General features: G+C 43.4%; 1 protein-coding gene across 2 annotated transcripts in view; it reads right to left on the reverse strand.

Annotated features, from left to right (window-relative positions):
* Nucleotides 1-16,668, reverse strand: part of DOCK1 (dedicator of cytokinesis 1) — a 527,045-nt gene that overhangs the window by 37,392 nt on the left and 472,985 nt on the right. For both annotated transcript variants that reach the window (XM_060033849.1, XM_060033848.1), the window contains exons 39-42: nucleotides 12,828-12,917; nucleotides 11,853-11,957; nucleotides 1,929-2,070; nucleotides 1,716-1,794 (exon numbers count right to left, since the gene is read on the reverse strand). In XM_060033849.1, coding sequence (XP_059889832.1) covers nucleotides 1,716-1,794; nucleotides 1,929-2,070; nucleotides 11,853-11,957; nucleotides 12,828-12,917 — 416 coding nt within the window. The remainder of the gene's footprint in view (nucleotides 1-1,715; nucleotides 1,795-1,928; nucleotides 2,071-11,852; nucleotides 11,958-12,827; nucleotides 12,918-16,668) is intronic.

A 16,668-nucleotide genomic window follows, 5' to 3' on the forward strand; every position in this document is an offset into this window, starting at 1 on the left:
ATTTAACCAGAAAAGCAGCCGATTTGCTTTTAGACACAGGATCCGGTCTCCCTATAGGTCAGTGCATCCCTTAAAACATCTCCAGCCTTGACCTGGAGCGACAGCTGGGCTTTCTTTCCCCGCCAGCCTCAGAAGAGAGACGTTGGCAGGTGGAAAAATTACCTTGAATTTTTGCCTCGTCTCTGTCCCTGACAATGCTCAAGGGAGAAGAGATGCTGAGTAAGAGTGAAACCAGCAAAAACAGAAAAGGTGAAGCAAAGGAGAGGGGGAAAAGGCCTTCATTCTCCATTTATGCGTTTATTATTTAAAATTTGAATTCATAGTTCAACAATTAATTAATTTAATCTAATAAGTTATTAAAAATTTTAAAATATGTCTTATTTTTTAAAAGGTCTTGTATACTTTAATTTCCGATCTACAAAAGGCAGATTTGGCAACCACCAAGGGTGGCATACATAAGATGGAGACTGTGCCTTCCTCCCCTGGGGAGGGGGTGGGTTTCACGCACATCCCAGAGGCAGGCTGGGAGGCTTACTCACCCCCCTGAGCTGAAACGCAGGTGGGCACCCCACATCAAAGGGAAATATCTGAGCATACACCACAGTTCACTAGTGTTTAATGCCTCTCTGAGAAAAAAATGTTGCAAAACTTGAACTCTAAGCCTCATGAAAGCGAGCATCCGTCAATAAACCAAGTCCTGGTTTATTTCCCATGTTTGCTGATGAAAGGTTAAAGGAATGGTGGTGGATTTTGTAGAAGAACCCAATCCACCAAACTTCAGGATATAAAATAAGCAGATCCTGAGCATTATTAGGCCATCAAAGAGGTTAATTGTTTTTCACCAGTACATGGATCAAATAGAAAATTCTTCGTATCTAAGAGACATCTAGTGTAGGTGTTTCTACACCACTGCTAAGTCAGGGGCAATTCAATGTAGATGCAGAAAATCTCACTCAAATTTGGACAGTTGGCCTGTGAGTTTTAAAATCCACCTCCAGGGGCTTCCCTGGTGGCGCAGTGCTTGACAGTCCGCCTGCCGATGCAGGGGACACGGGTTCGTGCCCCGGTCTGGGGAGATCCCACATGCCGTGGAGTGGCTGAGCCCGTGAGCCATGGCCACTGAGCCTGTGCGTCCGGAGCCTGTGCTCCGCAACGGGAGAGGCCACAACAGTGAGAGGCCCGCATACCGCAAAAAAAAAAAAAAAATCCACCTCCAAATTCCATATTATGTAATCACCCTGTTGTACAGGTGAAGGCTTCTTCTCATCCCCCACCTGGTTCTCCATCACGAGCACATGTCTGAATCCCTATTCCTGGCTTCTGGGATCCAAATGCTCTGGCCACACCACAGGCACACAGACAGATCTGTGGGGTGGGGGGCAGGGCCTGAGCCCTGGAGAAAAGGTCTACAGGGGGTCTCTCACCTGGTGGCTCAAATGGAGCCCAGAGCACCCCTTTCTCCCCCTGACTTTCCCTGTCTCCCAATCTCGGGTATAAGGAACAGCCTTGCACCCTCCCGGCCACACATGTTCACATCTCCCTTCCCCCTTCTTTGATGCTGAACATGACTAATTTCCCTTGCTTTTTGAAGTAAACAGAAAGAGCATCTGAAAAGTTAATCAAAGGCTGACATCCACCCTCTGAGACGTGAAATTATGAAGAAGCGATCTGTGTACGCCTCTCACCACCCTCATGTCGGGTAAGGAAAATGTTACCTTACAATCTGCTCTGACACGGGCCTGTGGAACTTAGGGGGCAAATCGAGTTTGGGCTTTACTGTGAAGCACTGAATATCTGAAGGTCAAGGGGGTTAAGGATCATAAGGCAGCGTGGTCATTAGCCAGGAGCAAGGTCCCATGTACACCCAACCATCCAAACAAACGACATCGCCATCATTTTATATCCGACATGGCTGTCTGAAAGGATACATTGGCCAGCAGAGTTTTTAATATCGTCGCCTGGTGGAGATGTTGTCTTCATTTTCTCAGCATTTGGAAACTGAGTTAATAGCCGAGCTTCAAAATCTTCCCGGCGTTCATACTCCTTCCCACGGTAAATGAAAACTTTCCCCTGGAAACAATGACATTCATTAAATAACACCCCAGGGGAAGGGCCAGGAAAAGTTCACACATAAAGGCATTGGTCTTCAAGATGGGCTTGACAGTTTTTTTTTAAATGTCACTGAATAGCTTGTAATTGTGGTGATCTTACTAATCAAGAACACAGGAAAAGAAGCCAGGTAAGTTAATACTGTTTAAGAAGCACTAAAGATGATGTTACTGAAAGTACATTTCAGTCTTAACAGTAGCAATCAATTTACAAAACCATGAGAAACCAAGCGAGTGATTGAAGCCCACACACTAGTGGGCATGAAATGGTCAGACAGGGTAAAGGCACCAAGGCAAGTGGAGGAGAATGGTGTCCATATCATCTCCCCCCTAATTAAGTAGTTTCCATCCTACCAGAAAGAATTCAAGGGAGAGATAGCCTCATCCACCAGAGGGCAGACAGCAGAAGCAAGAAGAACTACCATCCTGCAGCCTGTGGAACAAAAACCACATTCACAGAAAGATAGACAAGATGAAAAGGCAGAGGGCTATGTACCAGATGAAGGAACGAGATAAAACCCCAGAAAAACAACTAAATGAAGTGGAGATAGGCAACCTTCCAGAAAAAGAATTCAGAATACTGATAGTGAAGATGATCCAGGACCTCGGAAAAAGAATGGAGGCGAAGATTGAGAAGATGCAAGAAATGTTTAACAAAGACCTAGAAGAATTACAAACGAGATGAACAATACAATAACTGAAATGAAAAATACACGAGAAGGAATCAATAGCAGAATAACTGAGGCCGAAGAACGGATAAGTGACCTGGAAGACAGAATGGTGGAATTCACTGCTGCGGAACAGAATAAAGAAAAAAGAATGAAAAGAAATAAAGACACCCTAAGAGACCTCTGGGACAACATTAAACACAACAACATTCGCATCATAGGGGTCCCAGAAGGAGAAGAGAGAGAGAAAGGACCCGAGAAAATATCTGAAGAGATAAGAGTTGAAAACTTCCCTAACATGGGAAAGGAAATAGCCACCCAAGTCCAGGAAGCACAGAGAGTCCCAGGCAGGATAAACCCAAGGAGAAACATGCCGAGACACACAGTAATCAAATTGGCAAAAATTAAAGACAAAGAAATATTATTGAAAGCAGCAAGGGAAAAACGACAAATAACATACAAGGGAACTCCCAAAAGGTTAACAGCTGATTTCTCAGCAGAAACTCTACAAGTCAGAAGGGAATGGCATGATATACTTAAAATGATGAAAGGGAAGAACCCACAACCAATATTACTCTACCTGGCAAGGATCTACTTCAGATTCGATGGAGAAATCGAAAGCTTTACAGACAAGCAAAAGCTAAGAGAATTCAGCACCACTAAACTAGCTCTACAACAAATGCTAAAGGAACTTCTCTAAGTGGGAAACACAAGAGAAGAAAAGAACCTACAAAAACAAACCCAAAACAATTAAGAAAATGGTAACAGGAACATACATATTGATAATTACCTTAAACGTGAATGGATTAAATGCTCCAACCAAAAGACACAGGCTTGCTGAATGGATACAAAAACAAGACCCATATATACGCTGTCTACAAGAGACCCACTTCAGACCTAGGGATATATACAGGCTGAAAGTGAGGGGATGGAAAAAGATATTCCATGCAAATGGAAATCAAAAGAAAGCTGGAGTATTAATACTCATATCAGATAAAATAGACTTTAAAATAAAGAATGTTACAAGAGACAAGGAAGGACACTATGTAATGATCAAGGTATCAATCCAAGAAGAAGACACAACAATTATAAATATATATGCACCCAACATAGCAGCACCTCAATACATAAGGCAACTGCTAACAGCTCTAAAAGAGGAAATTGACAGTAACACAATAGGAAATTGACAGTAACACAGTAACACAATAATCGACAGTAACACCTCACTTACACCAATGGACAGATCATCCAAACAGAAAATTAATAAGGAAACACAAACTTTAAACGATACAACAGACCAGATAGATTTAATTGATATTTATAGGACATTCCATCCAAAAACAGCAGACTACACTTTCTTCTCAAGTGCGCATGGAACATTCTCCAGGATAGATCACATCTTGGGTCACAAATCAAGCCTCAGTAAATTTAAGAAAATTGAAATCATATCAAGCATCTTTTCTGACCACAACGCTGTGAGATTAGAAATCAATTACAGGAAAAAAAATGTAAAAAACACAAACACATGGAGGCTAAACAATACGTTACTAAATAATCAAGAGATCACTGAAAAAATCAAAGAGGAAATCAAAAAATACCTAGAGACAAATGACAATGAAAACACGACGATCCAAAACCTATGGGATGGAGCAAAAGCATTTCTAATAGGGAAGTTTATAGCTATACAAGCCTACCTCAAGAAACAAGGAAAATCTCAAATAAACAATCTAACCTTACACCTAAAGGAACTAGAGAAAGAAGGACAAACAAAACCCAAAGTTAGCAAACAAATATCGTATATTAATGCACGTATGTGGAACCTAGAAAAATGGTACAGATGAACCGGTATGCAGGGCAGAAGGAAAGAAATCATCAAGATCAGCACAGAAATAAATGAAATAGAAACAAAGAAAACAGCAGCAAAGATCAATAAAACGAAAAGCTGGTTCTTTGAGAAGATAAACAAAATTGATAAACGATTAGTCAGACTCAAGAAAAAGAGGGAGAGGATTCAAATCAATAAAATTAGAAATGGAAATGGAGAAGTTACAACAGACACCACAGAAATACAAAGCATCCTAAGAGACTAGTACAAGCAACTCTATATCAATAACATGGACAACCTGGAAGAAATGGACAAATTCTTAGAAAGGTATTACCTTCCAAGACTGAACCAGGAAGAAATAGAAAATATGAACAGACCAATCACAAGTCATGAAATTGAAACTGTGATTAAAAACCTTCCAACAAACAAAAGTCCAGGACCAGATGGCTTTACAGGTAAATTCTATCAAACATTTAGAGAAGAACTAACACCCATCCTTCTCAAACTCTTCCAAAATATTGCAGAGAAAACTCCCAAACTCATTCTATGAGGCCACCATCACCCTGACACCAAAACCAGACAAAGATACCACAAAAAAAGAAACTTACAGACCAATATCACTGATAAATATAGATGCAAAAATCCTCAACAAAACGCTAGCAAACAGAATCCAACAACATATTAAAAGGATCATACACCATGATAAATGGGATTTATCCCAGGGATGCAACGTTTCTTCAATATACGCAAATCAATCATTGTGATACACCATATTAACAAACTGAAGAATAAAAACCGTATGATCATGTCAATAGATGCAGAAAAAGCTTTTGACAAAATTCAACACCCATTTATGATACAAACTCTCCAGAAAGTGGGCATAGAGAGAACCTACCTCAACATAATAAAGGCCATATACGACAAACCCACAGCAAACATCATTCTCAATGGTGAAAAACTGAAAGCATTTCCTCTAAGATCGGGAATAAGACAAGGATGTCCACTCTCACCACTATTATTCAACATAGTTTTGGAAGTCCTAGCCACAGCAATCACAGAAGAAAAAGAAATAAAAGGAATCCAAATAGGAAAAGAAGAAGTAAAACTGTCACTGTTTGCAGACGACATGATAATATACATAGAGAATCCTAAAGATGCCACCAGAAAACTACTAGAGCTAATCAATGAATTTGGTAAAGTTGCAGGATACAAAATTAATGCATAGAAGTCTCTTTCATTCCTATACACTAATGATGAAAAATCTGAAAGAGAAATTAAGGAAACACTCCCATTTACCAGTGCAACAAAAAGAATAAAATACCCAGGAATAAACCTACCTAGGGAGACTGAAGACCTGTATGCAGAAAATGATAAGACACTGATGAAAGAAATTAAAGGTGATACCAACAGATGGAGAGATATACCATGTTCTTGGATTGGAAGTATCAATATTGTGAAAATGACTATACTACCCAAAGCAATCTACAGATACAATGCAACCCCTATCAAATGACCAATGGCATTTTTTACAGAACTAGATACAAAAAAATCTTAAAATTTGTATGCAGACACAAAAGTCAAGGCAGTCTTGAGGGAAAAAAGCGGAGCTGGAGGAATCAGACTCCCTGACTTCAGACTATACTACAAAGCTACAGTAATCAAGACAGTATGGTACTGGCACAAAAACAGAACTATAGATCAATGGAACAAGATAGAAAGCCCAGGGCTTCCCTGGTGGCGCAGTGGTTGAGAGTCCGCCTGCCGAGGCAGGGGACGCGGGTTCGTGCCCCGGTCCGGGAGGATCCCACATGCCGCGGAGAGGCTGGGCCCGTGAGCCATGGCCGCTGGGCCTGCGCGTCCGGAGCCTGTGCTCCACAACGGGAGAGGCCACAGCAGTGAGAGGCCCGCGTACCGCAAAAAAAAAAAAAAAAAAAAAGATAGAAAGCCCAGAGATAAACCCACGCACCTATGGTCAACTGATCTATGACAAAGGAGGGAAGGATATACAATGGAGAAAAGACAGTCTCTTCAATAAGTGGTGCTGGGAAAATTGGACAGCTACATGTAAAAGAATGAAATTAGAACACTCCCTAACAGCATACACAAAAATAAACTGAAAATGAATTAGAGACCTAAATGTAAGACTGGACACTATAAAACTCTTAGAGGAAAACATAGGAAGAACACTCTGACATAAATCACAGCAAGACCTGTTTTGATCGGGCTTCCCTGGTGGTGCAGTGGTTGAGAGTCCGCCTGCCGATGCAGGGGACATGGGTTTGTGCCCCGGTCCGGGAAGACCCCACATGCCGCGGAGCGGCTGGGCCCGTGAGCCATGGCCGCTGAGCCTGCGCATCCGGAGCCTGTGCTCCACAATGGGAGAGGCCACAACAGTGAGAGGCCCGTGTATTGCAAAAAAAAGAAAAGAAAAAAAAAAAGACCTTTTTTGATCCACCTCCTAGAGTAATGGATATAAAAACAAAAATAAACAAATGAGACCTAAGGAAACTTCAATGCTTTTGCACAGCAAAGGAAACCATAAACAAGACAAAAAGACAACCCTCATAATGGGAGGAACTATTTGCAAATGAATCAACAAAGGATTAATCTCCAAAATATATAAACAGCTCATGCAGCTCAGTATTAGAAAAACAAACAACCCAATCCAAAAATAGGCAGAAGAACTAAATAGACATTTCTCCAAAGAAGACATACAGATGGCCAAGAAGCATATGAAAAGCTGCTCAGCATCACTAATTATTAGAGAAATGCAAATCAAAACTACAATGAGGTATCACCTCACACCAGTTAGAATGGGCATCATCAGAAAATCTACAAACAACAAATGCTGGAGAGGGTGTGGAGAAAAGGGAATCCTCTTGCACTGTTGGTGGGAATGTAAATTGATACAGCCACTATGGAGAACAGTATGGAGGTTCCTTAAAAAACTAAAAACAGAACTACCATACAACCCAGCAATCCCACTACTGGGCATATACCCAGAGAAAACCATAATTCAAAAAGACACATGCACCCCAATGTTCATTGCAGCACTATTTACAATAGGCAGGTCACGGAAGCAACCTAAATGCCCATCAACAGACAAATGGATAAAGAAGATGTGGTACATGTATACAATGGAATATTACTCAGCCATAAAGAGGAACGAAATTGGGTCATTTTTAGAGACGTGGATGGATCTAGAGACTGTCATACAGAGTGACGTAAGTCAGAAAGAGAAAAACAAATATCGTATATTAATGCACGTATGTGGAACCTAGAAAAATGGTACAGATGAACTGGTATGCAGGGCAGAAAGTGAGACACAGGTGTAGAGAACAAACGTATGGACACCAAGGGGGGAAAGTGGCGGGGGTGGTGGTGGTGGGATGAATAGGGAGATGGGATTGACATATATACACTAATATGTATAAAATGGATAACTAATAAGAACCTGCTGTATAAAAAAATAAATTAAATAAAATTAAAATTAAAAAAAAAAAAGAATTCAAGAGAGCCTGAGATTAAGGTGGGGCCTCAGAGCCTGAGCACGACTTTCCAAGCTGGCTCCTACGGGTCACAGCCAAGAGATGAGCAGAACCAGAGGGGAGAGGGTCCAGACCAAAGCAGAGGCATCCAAGGCTCTGGGCCTCCCCTGGTGCTGAGAGGGTGGAGGTGGTGGCTGGACTCCCCCCCTGGAACGTTTGCAGTTGTCGTGTGCACAACGAGCTGTCAACGGATGACAGGGCAGAGCATGCAGAGTGGTCCTCCTAAAGGCTGGAGTCTGTCCCTCTCAAATGCCACTTCTGTCACCTCCACGAAGTCTGGAGAGTGCACCTGGGGGTTGTTTTGGGTGGCTGGGCTGGGCGACCTCGAGGGAGGATGATACGTAGGTAAGCATTCCTCTCTACTCAGGCTGTCTCACTGAGACCTGTCTCGTGACTCTGTAAATGTGTGTCAGGAACGTTCTGATTCCAAGACGGCACTGGTCTCCATACCTTCAGAGATTCAACAAGTGTGTTCTGAGTGGCAACTGAATCACAGAAAGGCGTCAATGGGTAGTGTGATGCTGCAGCTGGTTCTTGAAGCCCTCCACCTCCCCCCACCCATCTTCTTGCCCCATCTTAGGGCTGTCTCAACATCAATGAAAACTGCCACAAGGTTTTCCTTGTTGCGAGGAGCAGAACCCACAGAACCCGAGAAACAGGAGGCTGGGGGCTCGTGCTTCTCCTCCTTGGACTTGGTTGCTGTTTCATCAGGGACCCTGGGCAAGAGGGTCAAGGCCAGCTGGTCATGAGTTAGGGGCAGCCCTGTTATCTTCCCTGACCCTGGACGGATGCCAGAGTGCAAGGGTGGGGGGGGGAGAAAGGGGAAGAGAAGATACACAAACAGATGCGTCCTAGAGCCTCAGCTCAAAGCCAAATTAAAATCTGTCTAATTAATGAATTTTCACAAAAACAGAGCCCCTGTGGCATTCCATTTATCCCCTTCCCTAGTCCAAAGTTATTCTGAGTCCTTGTAAATCACTAAAGAAGGAAGAATTTAAAATGTTTTTTCACTTTGTGCTTAGGTATGTCTTAAAGTACCCATTACAGGAGAAAAATGTACTCTTTCTTTAAAAAAATAATCTGAAGCAGAAACCAAAATACTATGTAGTCTTAATTAGAAATATGAATACACAGCACGGGCACCTGCAGGGCTCTAAAAAGCCAGACGCTTCAGAACTTCAGGGTGATTTAACGTATAACAGGCCACTGCGAAACTAGCATGCATTTATTATGCTTTACCCTAGAAGGAAGACATAATACTAAAAATGTATATAAAGGCTTTAACAGAAAAACACTAGTGAGTTATAGATGAACACACTAATCACATTTTCTAGAAATGTCAATTACTTTGCATTTTGAAGTGGTCCTTTCAAGCCTGAAAACAGGAGGGAAACGTACAAATAGTCAAAGATATTTATTCCTTGTAAGAATCATAAATATTCATACAAATGCAAAAAAGCCCAATGCGATCAATGCTTAAAGCAAAACAAAGCAGAGGGGGCAGCGAGTCAGTTCTCAGAGGCTGTGCTCCCGGCACGGAATGAAGTACACAAACATCCCACCCACTTTTTTGCAACTGCTAATGTCATTGTCAGATGGAGCCCCGACAGGTAATCTGTGAAGTGTAATGAATGTATTGCTATAGGCCCACAGAATTATTCGGGGGTGGGGGTCAGTCAGTTCCATATTAATCAAGCCCGTTAAACTCGTTATTCGTACTCTGCATTTTGTCCTTGTGACGGGCAGGTGACCCAGCACGGTCCCTGGCGCATGGATCTCATGTGACCTCCCAGGACAACCCTGGCATCAGTTGGCTTGGGGGCTGCAAAATGCTCACCCTGCCCTGCTGCCAGCTCAGGACACCAGGACAGAGCCGTAGAGGCCTTAAATTACGGCACCGTCCAAGGAGGGCCACACACACTCTACTCCCAGCACAGCACAGGTCAGCTGTGATTTAGGGCCTGCCCCTCCCTCTCAGTCTTTCTTAGAGACACACACACACACACACACACACACACACACACACACACGGAGGCATATGTACAGATTCACATACATTAATTAAAGCCTTAAGCAACAGTAGGTGACTTCAACTCCAGGCTCATTATCCCCTTTGGATTGGTTTTTAACTTAAAGTTAATTTCAAAATCCTCCCTAACCTCTATCTTAGATGCCACAGCTGCACGATGAAGGTGTCGGTGTTAAGGAGAGACTGACCAGCAGTGACAGGGACAGGCCAGATGCCCCAGGCACCCAGCCAGGACCCTGCGTGAGCATATCAACTAACAGGTCATACCTTCTGGAGCTGGTCAGCCCTGCGAGGGCCACTTGCTGAAGTTCCTATACAGAATGACAGGTCCTCACCAAGTAAGTCCTCCCTGCTGGTGCCAGAGGGAAGGGACGTCTTATACTATCAGGGCCTCCTGTGGGATCAGAAACACCAGGGCCAAAGGAACACATCTCTGGGGCTACAGAAATCTCCCAACTGGCTCTAACTGCCCCAGACAGGTGCGCCCTAGGCAGAGAGCTCCTGCTTCTCTAAAACCAGAAGGATCACGCATGGTCTCCCAGGATAAGAGAAAACCAGGTGACATTAAAAAAAAAAGGTCATAAGAAATGACAGGAAATCATGGTCAATGGCATCCAAGAATGCGTTTTTGAGGAACTTTAACAATCCTACTAGCAGGCTGGGCAGCATTTATTTACACAGTTTCTGGCCTCATGATTACTGGGTGACGTGGCTGGTGGTCACAGTATTTCTTCCATCATGTGTCAAAGAGCACATGCCTGTCTCAGAAATGGAGTATGATTCTGAGTTTCCACCACTGGGAATCCATTTCCAGTTTCTCATATAATTAAAAATACTCATGTTCATCGCAGTGTTATTCATAATAGGCAAAACAACCCAAAGTCTATCAAAGGACGGATGGATAAACAAAATGTGGTACATCAGTACGATGCAATATGACTCTTCCATAAAAAGGAATGAAGTTCTGATACACGCTACCACGTGGATAAGCCTTGCAGACATGACGCTCAGGGAAGTGAGCCAGGCACAAAAGGCCAAGTTTTATATTATTCCACTTAAATGAGGTCCCTGGAACAGGCAAATTCTGAGGCAGAAAGTAAATGCGTGGTTGCCAGGGTCTGGGGGGGAGGGGAGAAGGGGGAATTATTGTTTAATGGGATAGAAGTTCTAGTTCGGGAAGATGAAAAAGATCAGGAGATGGATGGTGGGAATAGTTGCACAACGAACTAAATAAACTTAATGCCATTGAACGATACACCTAAAGAGGGTACATTTTATGTTATGCATATAGATCTTACAGAATTTTTTTTTTTTGGCCGTGCCATGTGGCGTGTGGGATCCTAGTTCCCTGACTAGGGATTGGACCTGGGCCCCTGGCAGTGAAAGTGCGGAGTCCTCACCACTGGACCACCAGGGAAGTCTCCAACCATAATTTTAAAAATACAGATAAATGTCTGAACAGGAGTTCTATTTGGGAAAAATGAGATGGAAAGTTTATATGCAATCAAAAAATATGATCAGCCCCTCTCTGGCACCCTAAGTCAAGCACAGAGCTGTTAAAATAATACAAAGAGTCGGACTTCGGATGCGAAGTCCAAATTCTTCCTTGGAAAGGGAAGAGGCTCGCTGCCCAGGGAGCAATCCTGACCCAATCAAAACAGAATCCAAAGTTACCCGAAGGAACGTGGGGAATCCTTGTCCGTAGTAACCGACAGCAAAATAGTCAGGCTTGGGTCTTATCACCTTGACGATGTTTTCATAAAATTGAGCCTGTTTTTTCTGAAAGGAAGAAAGGAAATGCATTTCAGGTTTGAATGGAGTAGTTGAACATCCATGCATCTGGATTCTTCCAGCTTTGGCAGTTCTAGTGGGTGAGAGGGGGAGAAGGTGGGGGAGTGGTGCTGATGCAGGCATTGAATTTAATCTCACCACGAAGCTTTGACAGTACTCCTCACTCACCCTCCAACATTCAGCAGGGGAATTTGACCAAAAAGCCAAATTCAGCAACCAGTTGTGATGTATAGGTGTTTTCATAACCAAAGAGGCACCAGAGAGATGGTTTTTCTTCTGATTAAATGTCTGATCTTTAGGATTTTTTTAAAAAAGGTATCAGTCAGATAATGGGATACATTTCAAGAGAATTTAAAAGGGCAGAATGCTGTTCCACATTCATGATACACATCACAACATCATAAGTCGATCTGCTGAATACAAAAATGATACAGCAGAGAAAGCAGTAGTTAGAAACCGATAGCTTCTGTGGCAGGAGAAAGGTCTGGGCTAGCCTCCATCCATCCCCCTCTTGTGGACAGGCTCACAGTTTTAAACGAGTGGAGACTCCTGGAGACCTTTGGGCCATCAAGACCAACGTACACCTAGACTCAGCAGTTGTTCACATATAAATCGTTCAGAGGCGTCTTAGAGTTTGGTTACAAAAGCTCACTGGGGAATAAAAAGTGGATACTCGTGGGCCAGAAAAAGCTCACTGGGGAATAAAAAGTGAATACTCGTGGGCCAGAATCAACCAGCAAATAAATCAAGTGTCCTCCTGGACAAAATGAAGGAGAATCCCAACGTTCAAAGGAAAAGAAAAATTCCAGAAGAACAAGCTGAGATTGCCTGTTCATTTAAAGAGAAAGAAAGACCTACCAGCAATTCGCTAAGTTGTTCATAATCGAATATCTCGTTTTCATACTGTTCAGCCAGTTCCTTGCCCAGGGCGATGGCCTCTTCCCACATCTGTGAGGGAAAAGAAAGCAACAAGGGAAAGAGAAACTCAAACCTGAATCCTGTGGTCAAAGAGTAATATGCCGCAACACAACTGTTCATGATGAAACAAGCTGGAAATACACTCGCTTAATCTGAAAGCACTGGAAAAATACAGATATTTTCTAGAGGCTCATGGCCTTTGGCTCCGGCATCAGTTGACCGAACTGGTCAGCTACTGGCTCATCAATCATACTGGCCACTGCCCCTGGTCGGAGCAGTCAGCCGGCCAGTCCTGCCTCGCCTGCTGCTGGCCGCTGACATCCATCTGTCGGAGCAGCCGTGGAGCTCAGAAAGGAAACCACAGGGCGAGGTTGAGAGGAGCGTTTGCGTAGAAACCACAGGCCTGATTTTGCTACTTTCCCAAATCATCCCATTTAATAAGCTCTATGTGTCAGTGGTCAGAAAGACAAGGATCTATTTCAAATCTAAATGAAGGCTTGCAAGGAGTTCGTGTTATGTTTGCAGATACCGTCAGGATGTAAAATCTGCCATCGTTTCGAAAGGGAGAATTTTTTACGGTAATGGTTTAAAAGTGGGTTTCCCAATCAGGTAACGTTTATTAAAATGCTGATAAACTTTTGACACATTGGATTAATTTACTGATACATGTGGTAGGCCTGAATTTCCCTTGTTTTCCTTGGGAAAAATAAATTACAGTGGTTTACTTGAAAAGAACATGGAAAATATGGAGGAACTATCTCCTCCAGAAAGCTTTCCTGGGTGCCACCCACCCTCCTCCTCTGTGCTCCTACAAGACCCAGGATTCCCCTACTAAAAAAACTTTGGGTAATGTACTGAAAGTGGAATGCTCCTTTGTCATTCCTCCTCAGGGACTATAAGCCCCTTGAGGGCAGGCCCTGAGCATTAACAAAACCTCTGGACCGTATGGAGCCCAGGACCTGCTCAACAATGTTTCTCAAACAGAAATGAAGGTTATTCACTTAGAATCAGGAAAGTGTCACACCACCCCACATACTGGGTCCCCAGACATGAATCGCTCACTTCTCCACTGGAACCGTCCCCACAAAGTGGTAGCACTGTTAGGGCAGTGACTGCAAGCTTATTCTACCTCCAGCGAGATGCCACCTGCATTGTCTTGTTAAAGTCCTTCGCCTTGTCAGGTGGGTATCTTTATTACACCTGGTTGGCAGATAAGGAAGTTGGGGATCAGACAGGTAAGTTACCTGCCCAAGGGCACACAGTGCGGTGTACTCGCCCCAGCTTGGTCTTTTTCTGGAGTTCTTGCTCTCGATGACTTAGCTGGAGGTGCTATAACAAAATCCCATACAACAGGTATTTCCTTCTCACAGTTCTGGAGGCTGGGAAGTCCAAGATCAAGGTGTAGGCAGATTCAGTTCTTGGTAAGCGTTCACCTCCTGACTCATAGACAGGCACCTTCTTACTGTGTGCTCACATGGCCTTAGGAGAGATCTTTCTCTTCCTCTTCTTATAAGGGCACTAATCCCATCATGGGGGCCCCCCACGCTAATCATGACCCAATATAAACATAATTACCTTCTCAAAACCTCACTTCCAAATATCATCACATTGTGGTTAGGGTTTTAACATATGAATTTTGGAGGGATGCAAACATTGAGCCCATAACAATGACCATGTGCCAGCACTTCCAGCTGCCCCGCACCCCCTCCTCCTGGAATGGGTTTTAAAGGATGATAAGCTAGTCCCTAACTCCAGGCTCTCACTGAGAACACAGGGAGCCGGGTCCCATAACTGGCATACCCTTGGCACTGAACCCTCACCTGCCTGCCAGTCTTTGCCTTTTCTTAGTAGAACCACACTATCAAGGACCTTACTTATTACTGAATCACCCAATAGACTTAAAATGCTCTTTACATAGCTGCTACTTAAATAAACCATCTGCTATTTTTGATGAGAAAAAGCTATTCTGAAATTGCATTTTAATACTTTGAAAGTATTAAAAATAAGCCCAGAGTAGAAAAAGATTTCAGAGTTAGGACCAGCAGCCAGGGAAGAGAGAAAGTGGCTGAGATGCTCTTCCTAGAACCACACACTTCGCTTCCCAAGAAACCCCACCTGTCTCCTTCATCCTGCTGAAGCTTTGCATCCTTTGAATATCTTCATCTGTTGCTCCAGCTAGCGCATGCCCTTTGCCAGAGCCGAAGCTCATATTTCTAGGAAGAGGGAGCTTCTCCACTTGGAATGTTTCTTTTAAGCTCCAGTGACCAATTCCTCCCTTAGTACATTTCCATTTCAAAGAAATCATTACCTTTAGTTGTAGTTCTCATTCACTCGATTGATTTTTCTTTAGTTTTCTGCAAGCTAATACACCACTCTCTTTGCTGCCCAGAATCTTAGGGCTTCTAATTCACTGCTTAATCTATTTTTATCCTAAATGACAGACGAGATGCTTTAAACTATCAAAAGTAATTGTTTTTAAAAGAAATATGTCTTGAATAAATATTTTATCCAACTCACCCAGAGGTTACACAGTTGTGTTCTTTATCAGATTTTCTATAAACATACATTCCCCTCTCCACCCCCCACACCCCGGAATGTTTTAAAGGATTCTGCATTAAGGAGATTTTCATCTACTTTTAATTGGCTAGGGCTCTACAGAGTGTGGGTTGCTCATATTTCCCGTGTGAATACCTTGGAAAATATTTCCGTGCCAGAGAGAAAACAGATTCAATATGATCGAGATTTAGATGATCTCGGTGGAAGAATCGCTTTAGCCTGTGTGATTGAATGCCCTACCCTGGCTCCATTCTTAGACAAGCAGTAGGCAGCCCCAAATGAAAAAGCACCCTAGCAACGCTCTGCTTTACTTTCTGATTTGAAATCCTTAGTCCATCTTACAGCATCCTTGGCCTTGTTCGTTTACTTCCAACACAGAGCACACTCTTCCCACCTCCTCTTTTTATCAGATGATCTCAGCTACATTCTCTTGAGATGATCACCTTTTCTTTCTGAACCTTTCGCTTCCAGGAAGTCCCATTTCTGCAAGTGTCATGAACAGAAAACTTTTTTTTTCTGATGAAATTCCTTCGTTAGTTCCAAGACTGAAGTGGCTGCAGAGCACGTATCAGCGATTGCTTTCCTACGGAGAACTGTGAGGTTGACGAGTGACCAGTTGGGTAGAATGACAACGTTGATCTAACAGGATTAGGGAGGCAGCGGATGAAAACCAAGATGGCAGCCTGGACAAACACCCTTTACAAATAATTCAGGCCAGTGATGACTCACCGGGATGTTGGTGTGCAACCGCGGTTTAACCCGCTAACTAGCTAAGTCCCTCACCAGTGAAGATGTTTTATGGGATGCTCTTATTGCAGTCATTCTAAAATTCATCTGGCTTTCCAGGCAGCTGTTGGGAAAAGAGTCATATTCAATCACCCTCTAAATTTCCAGTGCCCTGCACAGGAAATGGATGAAGAGCCAATGCTGTGGAAGATTCCAGAGCACTGTTTCAGGGCCCTCAGCACTGGAGGGGACCCATGTGGCCCAGAACTAGCCTTATGCCCTGGCCAGTGAGTGCTTCACTGCAGGAATGACGTGAGTGAGAATCTCTTTCCAGTCCCTTGATGATGATGGGCTGGATTCCCCAGGAAAGATGTGTGTCATAAGTCTGGATGGCGACTCCAAGGGGTGTGGTCCAGCCGAGAGGAGACCCAGCCAGTCCCGGCGCTGCTGCAACCTCTTCTTACAGAATGGAGACTCCTTATGGGCACCTCCACTCTCT

Source organism: Delphinus delphis, chromosome 16 (assembly GCF_949987515.2).
Source record: "Delphinus delphis chromosome 16, mDelDel1.2, whole genome shotgun sequence".
Taxonomy (NCBI): Eukaryota; Metazoa; Chordata; class Mammalia; order Artiodactyla; family Delphinidae; genus Delphinus; species Delphinus delphis.